This window comes from Podarcis filfolensis (genome assembly GCF_964270895.1).
Source record: "Podarcis filfolensis genome assembly, chromosome: 16".
Taxonomy (NCBI): Eukaryota; Metazoa; Chordata; class Lepidosauria; order Squamata; family Lacertidae; genus Podarcis; species Podarcis filfolensis.
In genome coordinates this window covers 40451604-40462325 of record NC_139620.1, presented here as the reverse complement: position 1 = coordinate 40462325, position 10722 = coordinate 40451604, and the positions used below count along the sequence as shown (strand labels likewise).

At 46.1% G+C, this 10722-nt stretch overlaps 1 protein-coding gene across 4 annotated transcripts; it reads right to left on the bottom strand.

The window, feature by feature from the left end:
• Positions 1-335: 335 nt before the first annotated feature.
• On the bottom strand, positions 336-6657 carry LOC310751261 (uncharacterized protein). Of its 4 annotated transcripts, XM_083590534.1 has the most exons (5): positions 6079-6657; positions 4818-4965; positions 3926-4107; positions 2012-2156; positions 336-1278 (listed from the first exon to the last, which is right to left on the bottom strand). In XM_083590534.1, exons 4-5 carry the CDS (start codon positions 2100-2102, stop codon positions 383-385), a joined length of 987 nt encoding a protein of 328 aa, XP_083446660.1. In that variant the 5' UTR covers positions 2103-2156; positions 3926-4107; positions 4818-4965; positions 6079-6657; the 3' UTR covers positions 336-382. The 4 variants fall into 4 exon arrangements, with proteins under 4 accessions (XP_083446660.1, XP_083446659.1, XP_083446661.1 ...); XM_083590533.1 differs by having other exon boundaries at positions 4818-6657; XM_083590535.1 differs by having other exon boundaries at positions 3926-4073; positions 4823-6657.
• Positions 6658-10722: the final 4065 nt, after the last annotated feature.

Sequence of the window (10722 nt, the reverse complement as noted above, 5' to 3'; positions counted from 1 at the left end):
AGGCTGGCAGGCGTGCAGCTTCCCTCCCAAGCTTCTGTGGGGATCGCTCTCCTCCCGAGGAGGTTTGGGAGGGAAGCTGCGCTCTCCTCCCGTGGAGGCTTGGGAGGGGCGCAACTTCACTCCCAAGCCTCTGCAAGGATCGCTGTCCCGCAGCGGCATGGGGGAGAGTTGTTTTCCCCTGGGATGGCTGGCAGTGCGCAGCTATGGCCACCCCAACACTATCTGTGGTAATTTGGGGGGGCTGCTGGGCGGATATTTGCACCCCAGCGCCACATCTGCTAAAGACGGCCCTGATCCCGGGAGCCCTTGCACCAACCTTTGAAGCCTGTGTAGAGTTGGAGTTTGAGGGAGGGAGGACACAATTGTGGTGGAATTTGGCAGATTATTGGCGGAGTTTGGAGGAGTTTCTGGAGGAGTTTTTTTGAGATTTTTTTTTTAGTTGTTTGGGGAGGTTTTTTTGAAGAGGTGTTTTGTTGCTGTTGTTGTTGTTTTGAGATGACACCTGAACACATGCATCGTCGTCTTCCTCAGGTGATGACAAACCCAAAAGGCAGCGAGTGGTGCCCCGACTGGAGGAGAAGTTGGAAGTACTGGACTGTTTACAGGATGGCATGAGCGTTTGTGCTGTGGCACACAAGTTTGGCAGGAATGAATCCAGCATAGGTGCCACTAAGATATGGGAGAAATAAATCCGGGCATCAGTGGCAGCGAGTACACCTACAACTGCCAAGGTCCCCAGGTACGTGCGAGACGAGGCCATGGGGAAGGCACATGAGGCCCTGAACCTGTGGCTAGAGGACATGACTCTCCAGCGTATCCCCATTGATGGCAGCACCTTGCGCAAGAAGACTCTCAGGCTGTATGCACGCTTCAAGCAGCCTGCAAAGGAGGTCTGAGCCAGATTCAAATGATGTGTCAATCTGAAGAACATTGGCGACCATGTTGAAGCTGCATCCGTGGACCAGGAGGCTGCCCAAGCATGCCCTGACCAGCTGAGGAGACACCAAGTGTGCCCTGACCAGCGGAAAAGACAAAAGTGCCAGCTGCCCATCGCCATGTTCCTCGGTGAGACACCACCAGCCCCACCAAGTGCATCTGACCCACAGCCAAGCACTTTGGGGTACCGGTCTACCCTGCTTGTCATTGTTTGCAGAATGTCCTCCAATGATGAGGAAGACTGAGAGCCACCATTGCCCTTGTGTGATGGCTTCCCCGCTGAATTGTGAAGGTTCCATGACATCACAGCAGACCAGCTGATCAGGTACATGTCAAGTCCTGCTAGAAGCAAGGAAGGAAGGATGTCAGCGTGTCAGAAAATAGGGATGAGTTCAAACAGCCTTCCCCAACTTGGTGCCCTCTGCCTGCTTAGAGCTGTCTGCACGCTGTCTGGGGCTGATGGGCGTTGCAGTCCAAAACTGCCAGAGGGCTCCAGGTTGAGAAAGGCTGAGTTGGAAGGAGGTGTTATTGCTGCAATAGTTCCCAAGGATTCTGCGTATTTCCTTTTTAAAATTCTGGAACTATTCATTATTAGACTAATGAAGGGAAGGAGAGAACGAATAGAAAAGAATGGAAGGTGAGCTGAGTGCTGCCAGGGGTTCGGGGCGGGGGGAAGAAGAGCACAGAGTCCTCCTTCTCCCCCCAGGTTCCTTGTGCTGGTTTCCATCGAAGCATTAATTAAGAGCACCTGCCCTTGTAGTCAAGTTCTTCTTCATTAGGAATAGAGCGTGTGTCAATGTGTAATTAAAATTATGCATATTTTTTTAAAAATAGCTCTTTTGAAATAGAACCCTAGTCATCCATACCTATTAATTTAATCAGCCAATTGAGCTCAGGTGAATTCATCGCTCCTCTCTGTCCCCCCTCCCTCCCTCCCTTAATGCTAACAGGAGTGAATTGAGCAGGAGGATTTTAACTGATTAAGTTACCATAGCAATGCAGCTCATCTCTCTCCTTATCACGTTTCAAGCTCCTCAACCCTGTTAGCCACGGAAACTGAATTCACACAACCAACCTCCAGGTTCCTTCTTCCTTGCAATTTTTCTTCTGCAGAGGAAGTTGTGCCCCATTTTCAGGTAACAGTGAGCCCTGCTCCTGAATTCCATCCCCTGAAAATCATTCTGCCATTACCGTTATCTTGGATGGGTTGCAAGTTGGCACTTTCTGTGTATTGAAAAGTAGGAAGAGAGGGAAATTCAGTTTGGTTCACATTTTTATTTAAACCTACCTCCATTCACACTTCTTGAAACAACGTGCACATCAAAATGCAGCTTATCTTTTGAAAATCACAGTTGCCAGATTTTGTACCCAAACTGCATATATTAGGAGGAAGTGTGCATAAAATGCAGACAGAGTGAAAATAAAATAGAAATAAAGTATTATACAAAGGGAAATTACTTGCAAAAATGTGTACATTGTGGAATTGTCTACAAAAATGTGATTATTAAGAGAAAGGGCATGTGAAGAAAGGGGCGGAGCCTGGAGAGCCTGCTTGCACTAACTGCCTTGCGCAATCACCTTGCAAGGTGGGCCAGTCATGTCCCAAACTATTCAGGACTTGGTGCTGCCTCCGGCCCTCTTTGTACCTCCAGCTCTTGGATGGGGCAGAGGGAAAGAGAATCTGGAGTTCTTGGGCAAATGTGCAGACAGGGACTTCAATATGGCTTCCAGTTTCCTGGCTGCTCCCTGGGGTGAAAGAAACCTGCTTTTTTTCTACTGCAATCCCTCCTGCAGAGATTCCAGCAGCCTGTCAACCCCAATCCTATACCTCTGTGTAGCATGAACCAAGCAGCTTAGGCTCGTGGGGGGTCCTCCACTAACCTTGTGAGTTGCCAATGATGCACATGAGACCCGCCTGTCAAATTATGTCAGGTTTATTAGGAATAAAGAAGGCAAGGGAGAGGACAAAGAGATAAAGCAGAATATGGAAAACAAAAGGAGCTCTTGAGCTCAGGTCTAGCTTATACTGAACCAATTACTTACACGCAGGCTTCTTGCCTCAAGGCAGATGGTCAGTTGCAGGTTTTCTGAAGGTCAGGTAGGGTTGAGGGGCCTTGGTGGGAGGGGCAAAGCACTGCATGGCCTCCATCTTTAAGGTTTTCCCACCAATGCTGTGGGAAGTGACAGAAATCGGCACCAGGATTTTTCAAACTTCCTGCCAAACAAAACCTGTCCTGCGATTGTGAATTTGGGGAGAAGGGTATGCCTGCCTCACTAAGGCGAAAGGGTGAGCAGACAAACAGGTTTTTTTGCTACAGGGAACACAAAAACATTGATGAATTTGTGTGAGGATTTTATTTTTAATTTCTCCTCGCAGTAGAAAGAGGCGCATTTGAACTATGTGGGTGAACAGGAGCAGCAGAAGACCATTCTCTAGGAACAAACATTAGACAGGCCACCCTGAGCCTAAACAATATATCCTCTCCTACCTTCCTTAACATTCCCACAGAACTGGGGTCGGAAGGTTTTGGCCCAACCTGGCTCAGCTGGAATGAGAGATCAGAAGAGGAAATGAGGCTTTGCAAGAAGAAACCCCCTGGCAGCCCAGGGTCAGTGGCAGGACACTTGGCTAGGCTGGTGCTCAGAGCCAACTTTTGAATATCTGTGGGGTTGCCCCACACAAGCAATGTTGCCTCTCATCTGAGGATCAGTTTACAATGTCAGCAGCAGAAACACACAAGAGGAAGGCACGTTTGGCAAACCCTCACTGTGATCAACTCCAGCCAGAAACCTCTGTCCCCACTGTGGAAGGACGTGTGGATCCAGAATTGGCCTCCGCAGTCACCTGCGGACTCACTGTTAAGACCGTGTTCATGGAAGACAATCTTACTTGGCTACGAGGGATGACCAAAGAAGAAGAAGAAGAAGGAAAAGAAGACTGGCAGGTTCATCAAGTTATCAGCGGTTTCAGGGAAGGACCATAGCTCACCGCACCTGCTTGATTGCAGAAAGTCCCCTGGCTCAATCCCTGGATGAGGTAGCAGCAGGTGATGGGAAAGATGACCCTCCTCTACCTGAGGAATCCCTGGAGAGCTGCGGCTCTAGGCATTGAACTGGGCTACAGAGGAATCTCTTTCCTGCACATAGAAACGTGGAAGGATTGAGCCGGCACTTCTCCTTGTGTGCTCTTTTCCCCTGCGCAGAGAGACTGTGCCCAGAACATGCAGATACACATCTCCCCCAGTGCGCAGCAAACTGGTCTTGCCTGGGAAAGCTGTTTCATGTGGTCTGCAGAGGGCATAAACCTGTCCTTCTTAGATTGTTTCCCTTTTACCAGGGAGCTGCTGGGCAGCATCACTGCCTACAATAATCTTTTTTGTTAGTAAGGAGAAAAGAACAGCAGCAAATGCTGAATGGGCCCCTCCTGCTCCTCATGAGGCTTCTGCCAGCGGCACACCCTTTCCAGCCAGCCTGTCAGACTCCCCTGGGCAACTTAATGCCATTGAGATCCATACAATTGGGAAATGGCAGGTAATACAGAGAACAAGAAAGGAGCTCTCTCCAATTTGCTGTGTCTAAGCCGTCCCCCACAAGACAGGCCTGCTCCCACAACCCACAAGCAAATGATCCCTAGATGCAAACCAATTTGATACAAAGGTTCCCTCCTTGACTCCAAGGTTGCCCCCCTGTGCACAGTTATGCCTGGGCGGGTCCCACTGAAATGAGCAAGGGATTATCTGTGGCTGCCTGCATGAAAGAGTGTAGGGAATTTTATGGGAGTAGAAAGGCGGGCAGAGGTGGGCAGAGCAGAGGTGGAGGGCAAGAAAGATGAGGAAATTGCCTTTGAGAGTATTCATAATCTAAGCAAGCATGAAATGAACCCTACCTGGTGGCGGAGGAGGAGGGGAGAGGGGCGTGCCCAGCAGAGGCTCCTGCAAGACTGGAGCAGGAAGGGCAGGCTGCTGCCGCCGCCTGTCCCTGCAGCTCATTAGGAATGCGTGGCACATTTCCCTCCAGTGGCGCATTCTGCTGCAAGAAACCCAGAAAAAGACAAGAAAAATGAAGGCAGGTGCAATCTCATTTTCTGAGGGCTGCAAGTCAGCCAGGAAACGGCTATTATTCCATCGACTCTGTCGGCATTAAGTTATTTCCTTCACTAAATACGGGAGTGTTCATGAATATCTATTGAGTTCCAGGTAGTGGCGTCTGGCTGCACGGCGCCTCACTGATTGTAGCTTTATATTCCTCCGACAACACACCTCAATCTCACACTGAAGTGAAAGACAATAGTATTTTAAATTGGTTAATAAATCTCTAGATGGATGCTCCTGAGAGGCCGGGCGACTTCATCTCTATTACATGAATAAAAGTGATAAGGCCTCAGCCATGGAGGGGTGTTTCTGAATTGGGGAGGTTCCTTCCAGAACGCCCCCCACGTGCCCTTCAAGGCAAGCTGCCTCCTTCTCCCACTCAGCTCCAGGAAGGTCTTTGGGTGGAGCAGCCAAAACAAGCTGCCTTCACAGAGGAAGGGAAGGGGTCAGCCAGAAAGGTCCTCTGTTCCCAGAGTCAGGATGGAGCTGATCACACCAGGAAGACAGTCTTTCCCTTGGAGTATTCCTGAGCAGAACAGGAAGGGAAGGGAAGGGGGACCCTTCCTTGGAGGAACAAAACAGAAATAAGGTTGCACAACATTAAGAGAATCATAGAATTGTAGACTTGGAAGCAGCACAAGGGTCATCTAGTCCAACCCCATGGAATGCAGGAAACCTTTGCTCAACGTGGGGTTTGAACCCACAGTCCTAAGATTAAGAGTCTTATGCTCTACCAGCTGAGCTATCCCATCTATTTCTTTAGGCTTTCTTCGTTGCTCCAATTCCTCATTCATTTCTACTCAGCATGATGCCTTCTTTGAGGCAGGGCAATTTCACATTTCTCCTGTGTCAAGGATCCCCCCCCGCCCCCCCCCCCACTCATGCATCTCCACAGGCAAAAGCTCTCTCCTGTGCACAAGCTCTCTGTGGCTCCCCTTCCTGTGAATGCCTGACAAAGAAGAATCTAATCGGGTTTGCGGCTGTGACAATCAGATCCTCCACTTGAGAGGATTCCCCCTCTTCAGGGCACCTTGTCCAAGTTGCCACTTACGCCCTGACTTGTAATGAGTTTCCTTGGCCTGCCTTTGGGCATTGTCCACTTTGAGAGCAGCACTTCTTATTTCAGGAGAGTGGCTGTCCTCCCCAGGCAGCCGCCATCATCTGCAAAGCGGCTGACCTCTCCCTCCGTACACTCAGGAGCAGGCCTCAGAATGTCATGTCGGCCCACAAAACAGACAGCCAAGATGGCAGCTACTTTTCGCATGCAGCACAAAGGGTGGCGTGAGGGGGCGCCGTGGGTTAGGAGGCCACATATTGATTACTGTTAGTGTGATGCTGAGAAAGCTCTTGACAGGCAAGCATTCCTGACTCAGCACATGGCCCAGCTCTTCCAGCCCACACCATGGCTTCCCCCTGAGACACAACCAAATAAAGACCCCCCCCCCCTTTGGCTTTGCTGCAGCTCTGGGGTGGGGCTTCTCTGGAGTTTGGATGCGGAGTGAGACCTTTTCCAGAATGGAAGGAGCTTATCAGAGGGAGATAGGAAGAAACTGAGATTAACTGAAACATCTCTGAGGTGAGAAGAGCTAACAAAAGGCAGGACTGGGAAGAGCTTGGGGGCTCCTTGTAGCAAAGGGGGGGGGACAATTCTGAAGATGTGGGGGGAGGGTTTCTCCAGATATTGCCCCACTCCCCCCCCATTGTGCACAATGAGAACCCCACATCTTCCCACATAATTTACCATGAGAGATAGCCACAAATGACACAGCTTGATGAGAGAGAGAGAGAGAGAGAGAGAGAGAGAGAGAGAGAGAGAGAGAGATTAAGCTGAAGCACCATGTTGATGGGAGGCTGGCAACTTACAATTTTATGAAAATAAGCAAAGTTGTTCCAGAGCAAATTAAGAGGGAGCTGTAGAGGAACATTCCCAACCATTCCCCTGATCTCTCTCTCATTGCTCCTCCTCTCCGTCGCACCTTCTGGATTTAGGGAGAAGCACTGGATTCAGTCTGTCCTTAGTGGGCATCTCTAGGGCAGTGGAGCTGCCAGGATGGAATCTTCTCTTAGGAACACAGGAAGCTGCGTTTGACAGAGTCACTCCATTGGTCCTCTAGCTCAGCATTGTCCACAGCAGGGGCTGCCCAGAGTTTCCGGCAGGAGACCGAAGTGTTGGGAAAGGTTCAGAAGAGGGGTGGAGGGGATCCCCTATGAAGAAAGGTTGCCACCTTTGGGACTTTTTAGTTTATAGAAAAGGCAAGTAAGAGGCAGCATGAGAGAAGTTTATAAAATGCCAGGCACAAGCATGGAGAAAATGGATGGAGAAAAGGTTTTCTCCCTCTCTCATAACACCAGAACCCATGGATAGCTAATGAAGCTGAATGTTGGGAGATTCAGGGCACGTCTTCCTGCAGCACAAACTTGGGAACTCCCTCCCGAAGGAGGCAAGGGCTGGTTGCCAACTTCAATGGCTTTAAAAGATGAGACAGATTAACGGAGGAGAAGGGCTCTCTCTCAGTGGCCACGAACCACAAGCTCTGCCACCAGGGCAGAGGCAGTAATGAACAAAGGGATTTTATAGAAAGGGATGAGCAGATCTGATAATATCACTTTCTCTTTTTTTTTTTTAAAAAAAAGATATTTATTGAGATTTTCCATTTTATACAAATCAAAAAGAAAGAGAAAAAAGAGGGGGGGAAAGATTAAAAAAAGAAAAAATATTAAAAACACATAAATTTCATGTCATATTTTCCAATAACATATTTCCTTGACCTCCTCATACCTCCCCTTCTTGTATTCCAGTTCAAATTATTCATCCAGCAAATCCTTATCTCCTAGCATTACAGCTATAAACCTTATTTTCAATCCATCTTCTTAAATTATTGTAACTTATACTTTTACTTATGTACAAAAAAGAACTATTTTTTCATATTCTTTTGTATCATTACAGCTAATAACCCCTTAATTTCAATCCAACATCACTCAGTGTTCCTTAATGTTACAATATTTTTGCAAATAGTCTTTGAATTTCTTCCATTCTTCTTCTGCCGATTCTTCTCCCTGGTCACGGATTCTGCCAGTCAATTCTGCCAGTCCCATAAAGTCAATCAATTTTGTCTGCCATTCTTCCAGAGTGGGTAGGTCTTGCGTCTTCCAATACTTTGCAATGAGTATTCTTGCTGCTGTTGTAGCATACATAAAGAAAGTTCTATCCTTTTTTAACACCAATTGGCCGACCATGCCCAGGAGAAAGGCCTCTGGTTTCTTCACAAAGGTATATTTAAATACCTTTTTCAATTCATTATAAATCATTTCCCAGAAAGCCTTAATCCTAGGGGACGTCCACCAAAGGTGAAAAAAAGTACCTTCAGTTTCTTTACATTTCCAACATTTATTATCGGGCAAATGGTAAATTTTTGCAAGCTTGACTGGGGTCATGTACCACCTGTATATCATTTTCATAATATTTTCTCTTAAGGCATTACATGCCGTAAATTTCATACCTGTGGTCCACAACTGTTCCCAGTCAGCAAACATGATGTTATGTCCAACATCTTGTGCCCATTTAATCATAGCAGATTTAACCGTTTCATCCTGAGTATTCCATTTCAGCAGCAAGTTATACATTCTTGACAGTATCTTAGTTTTGGGTTCTAAAAGTTCTGTTTCCAGTTTAGATTTTCCCACCTGGAAGCCAATTTTCTTGTCCAAATTATAAGCCTCCATTATCCGAAAGTAATGAAGCCAGTCTCGCACCTTATCTTTTAGTTTCTCAAAACTCTGCAATTTCAATTTGTCACCTTCTTGTTCCAAAATCTCCCAATACTTTGGCCACTTGGCCTCCATACTGAGCTTTTTCTGAGCCTTCGCTTCCATTGGTGATAGCCACCTTTGGGTTTTATTTTCAAGTAAGTCTTTATATCTTATCCAAACATTAAACAATGCTCTTCTAACGATATGATTTTTAAATGCTTTATGAGCTTTAACCTTGTCATACCACAGATATGCATGCCACCCAAAAACATTGTTAAAACCTTCTAAATCCAAAATCTGAAATTCAGTTCTCCACATTTCCACATCAGTTTGCATTTCGATGCAATATTCTCTTTATAGGAACATGTTTCTATGTAATTTGTATACAGTGACTCCTCATTTGACAAAGACTTAAGGATCACCTTGCCAGATCAGAAAAAAGGTCCATCTAGACTAGCATCAGGTAGTGCTGAAGGGATTTGATTTCTGGGAGGTATTTTATTATTATTATGTTGTATTTTTGCATTTTACAATATTTCAACAACAAAAATTAAATCTAAACAAATTAAACCTTTTACTCCCCCCCCTGCAGTTCCTTATTTTATATCGTAATCTTACTGCATAACCAATTCAAACCTACTTACAAGTTTAACCTTTTTACTCCCTTTAAGTTATTTCTTACTGCTCGTGTTTAGGTGGCAATCCTGCTTACGTTTTTAATTGTTTACAATTTTTCTTCATGCATTCAACATTTTTTCCCAATTCTATTTTAAAAAGTCTCTCATCTTAATCTCTTATTCTTCCAGTAAATTTCGCCATCTCTACGTACTCCATCAATTTTCTCAAGATTCTTACCAGATCCTTACCTTCCAAGATTGGAATATCACAAAATTTACTCAAACACATCAAAAATGTATATATTGTGATAAATATTTTAGGATTGGCAGATACTAGGGCTCTCATGAAATTTTATCTTGGCCACACTTTCAGAATAGCAATTTGCTCACACCGCGTCAATTGTTTTCTTTATCAGAAACATGTTGGAAAACAAAAACAGTGCTTGATTTATCACACAGAACACAACACCTTCATAATATGACCATGGGACACCCAGAAAGTATAAAGCAATGTAGCTATAAAAGAACATGAATCATTCCCAAAATACAATTATGAACGAGCCTCTGACATATGTACCTTAAGGTGTGAGCTTGCTTTTGCCAGGCAATCCCATTTAGATCAGCTCTATTTTGAGACAGACAAACTAGACTACCCTGAAATGTTTCAATGTTTCTGTGATTGTCCTTGAACCTTCCCTCTACACATGCCATCCTCTCCTGCCACACCCTCTGAGAAGCACGAGACTTGGGAGATGGTCTTGTCAGTTTACTATAAAATGCGGTAAAATGCGGTCTTGACTATGCTACCACTCAGTGGATTTGTAACTGGCTGACTGACCGAACCCAAAGGGTGCTCATCAATGGTTCCTCTTCATCCTGGAGAAGAGTGACTAGTGGGATGCCACAGGGTTCTGTCTTGGGCCCGGTCTTATTCAACATCTTTATCAACGACTTGGATGATGGACTCAAGGGCATCCTGATCAAATTTGCAGATGACACCAAACTGGGAGGGGTGGCTAGCACCCCAGAGGACAGGATCACACTTCAAAACGACCTTGACAGATTAGAGAACTGGGCCAAAACAAACAAGATGAATTTTAACAGGGAGAAATGTAGAGTATTGCACTTGGGCAAAAAAAAATGAGAGGCACAAATACAAGATGGGTGACACCTGGCTTGAGAGCACTACATGTGAAAAGGATCTAGGAGTCTTGGTTGACCACAAACTTGACATGAGCCAACAGTGTGACGCGGCAGCTAAAAAAGCCAATGCAATTCTGGGCTGCATCAATAGGAGTATAGCATCTAGATCAAGGGAAGTAATAGTG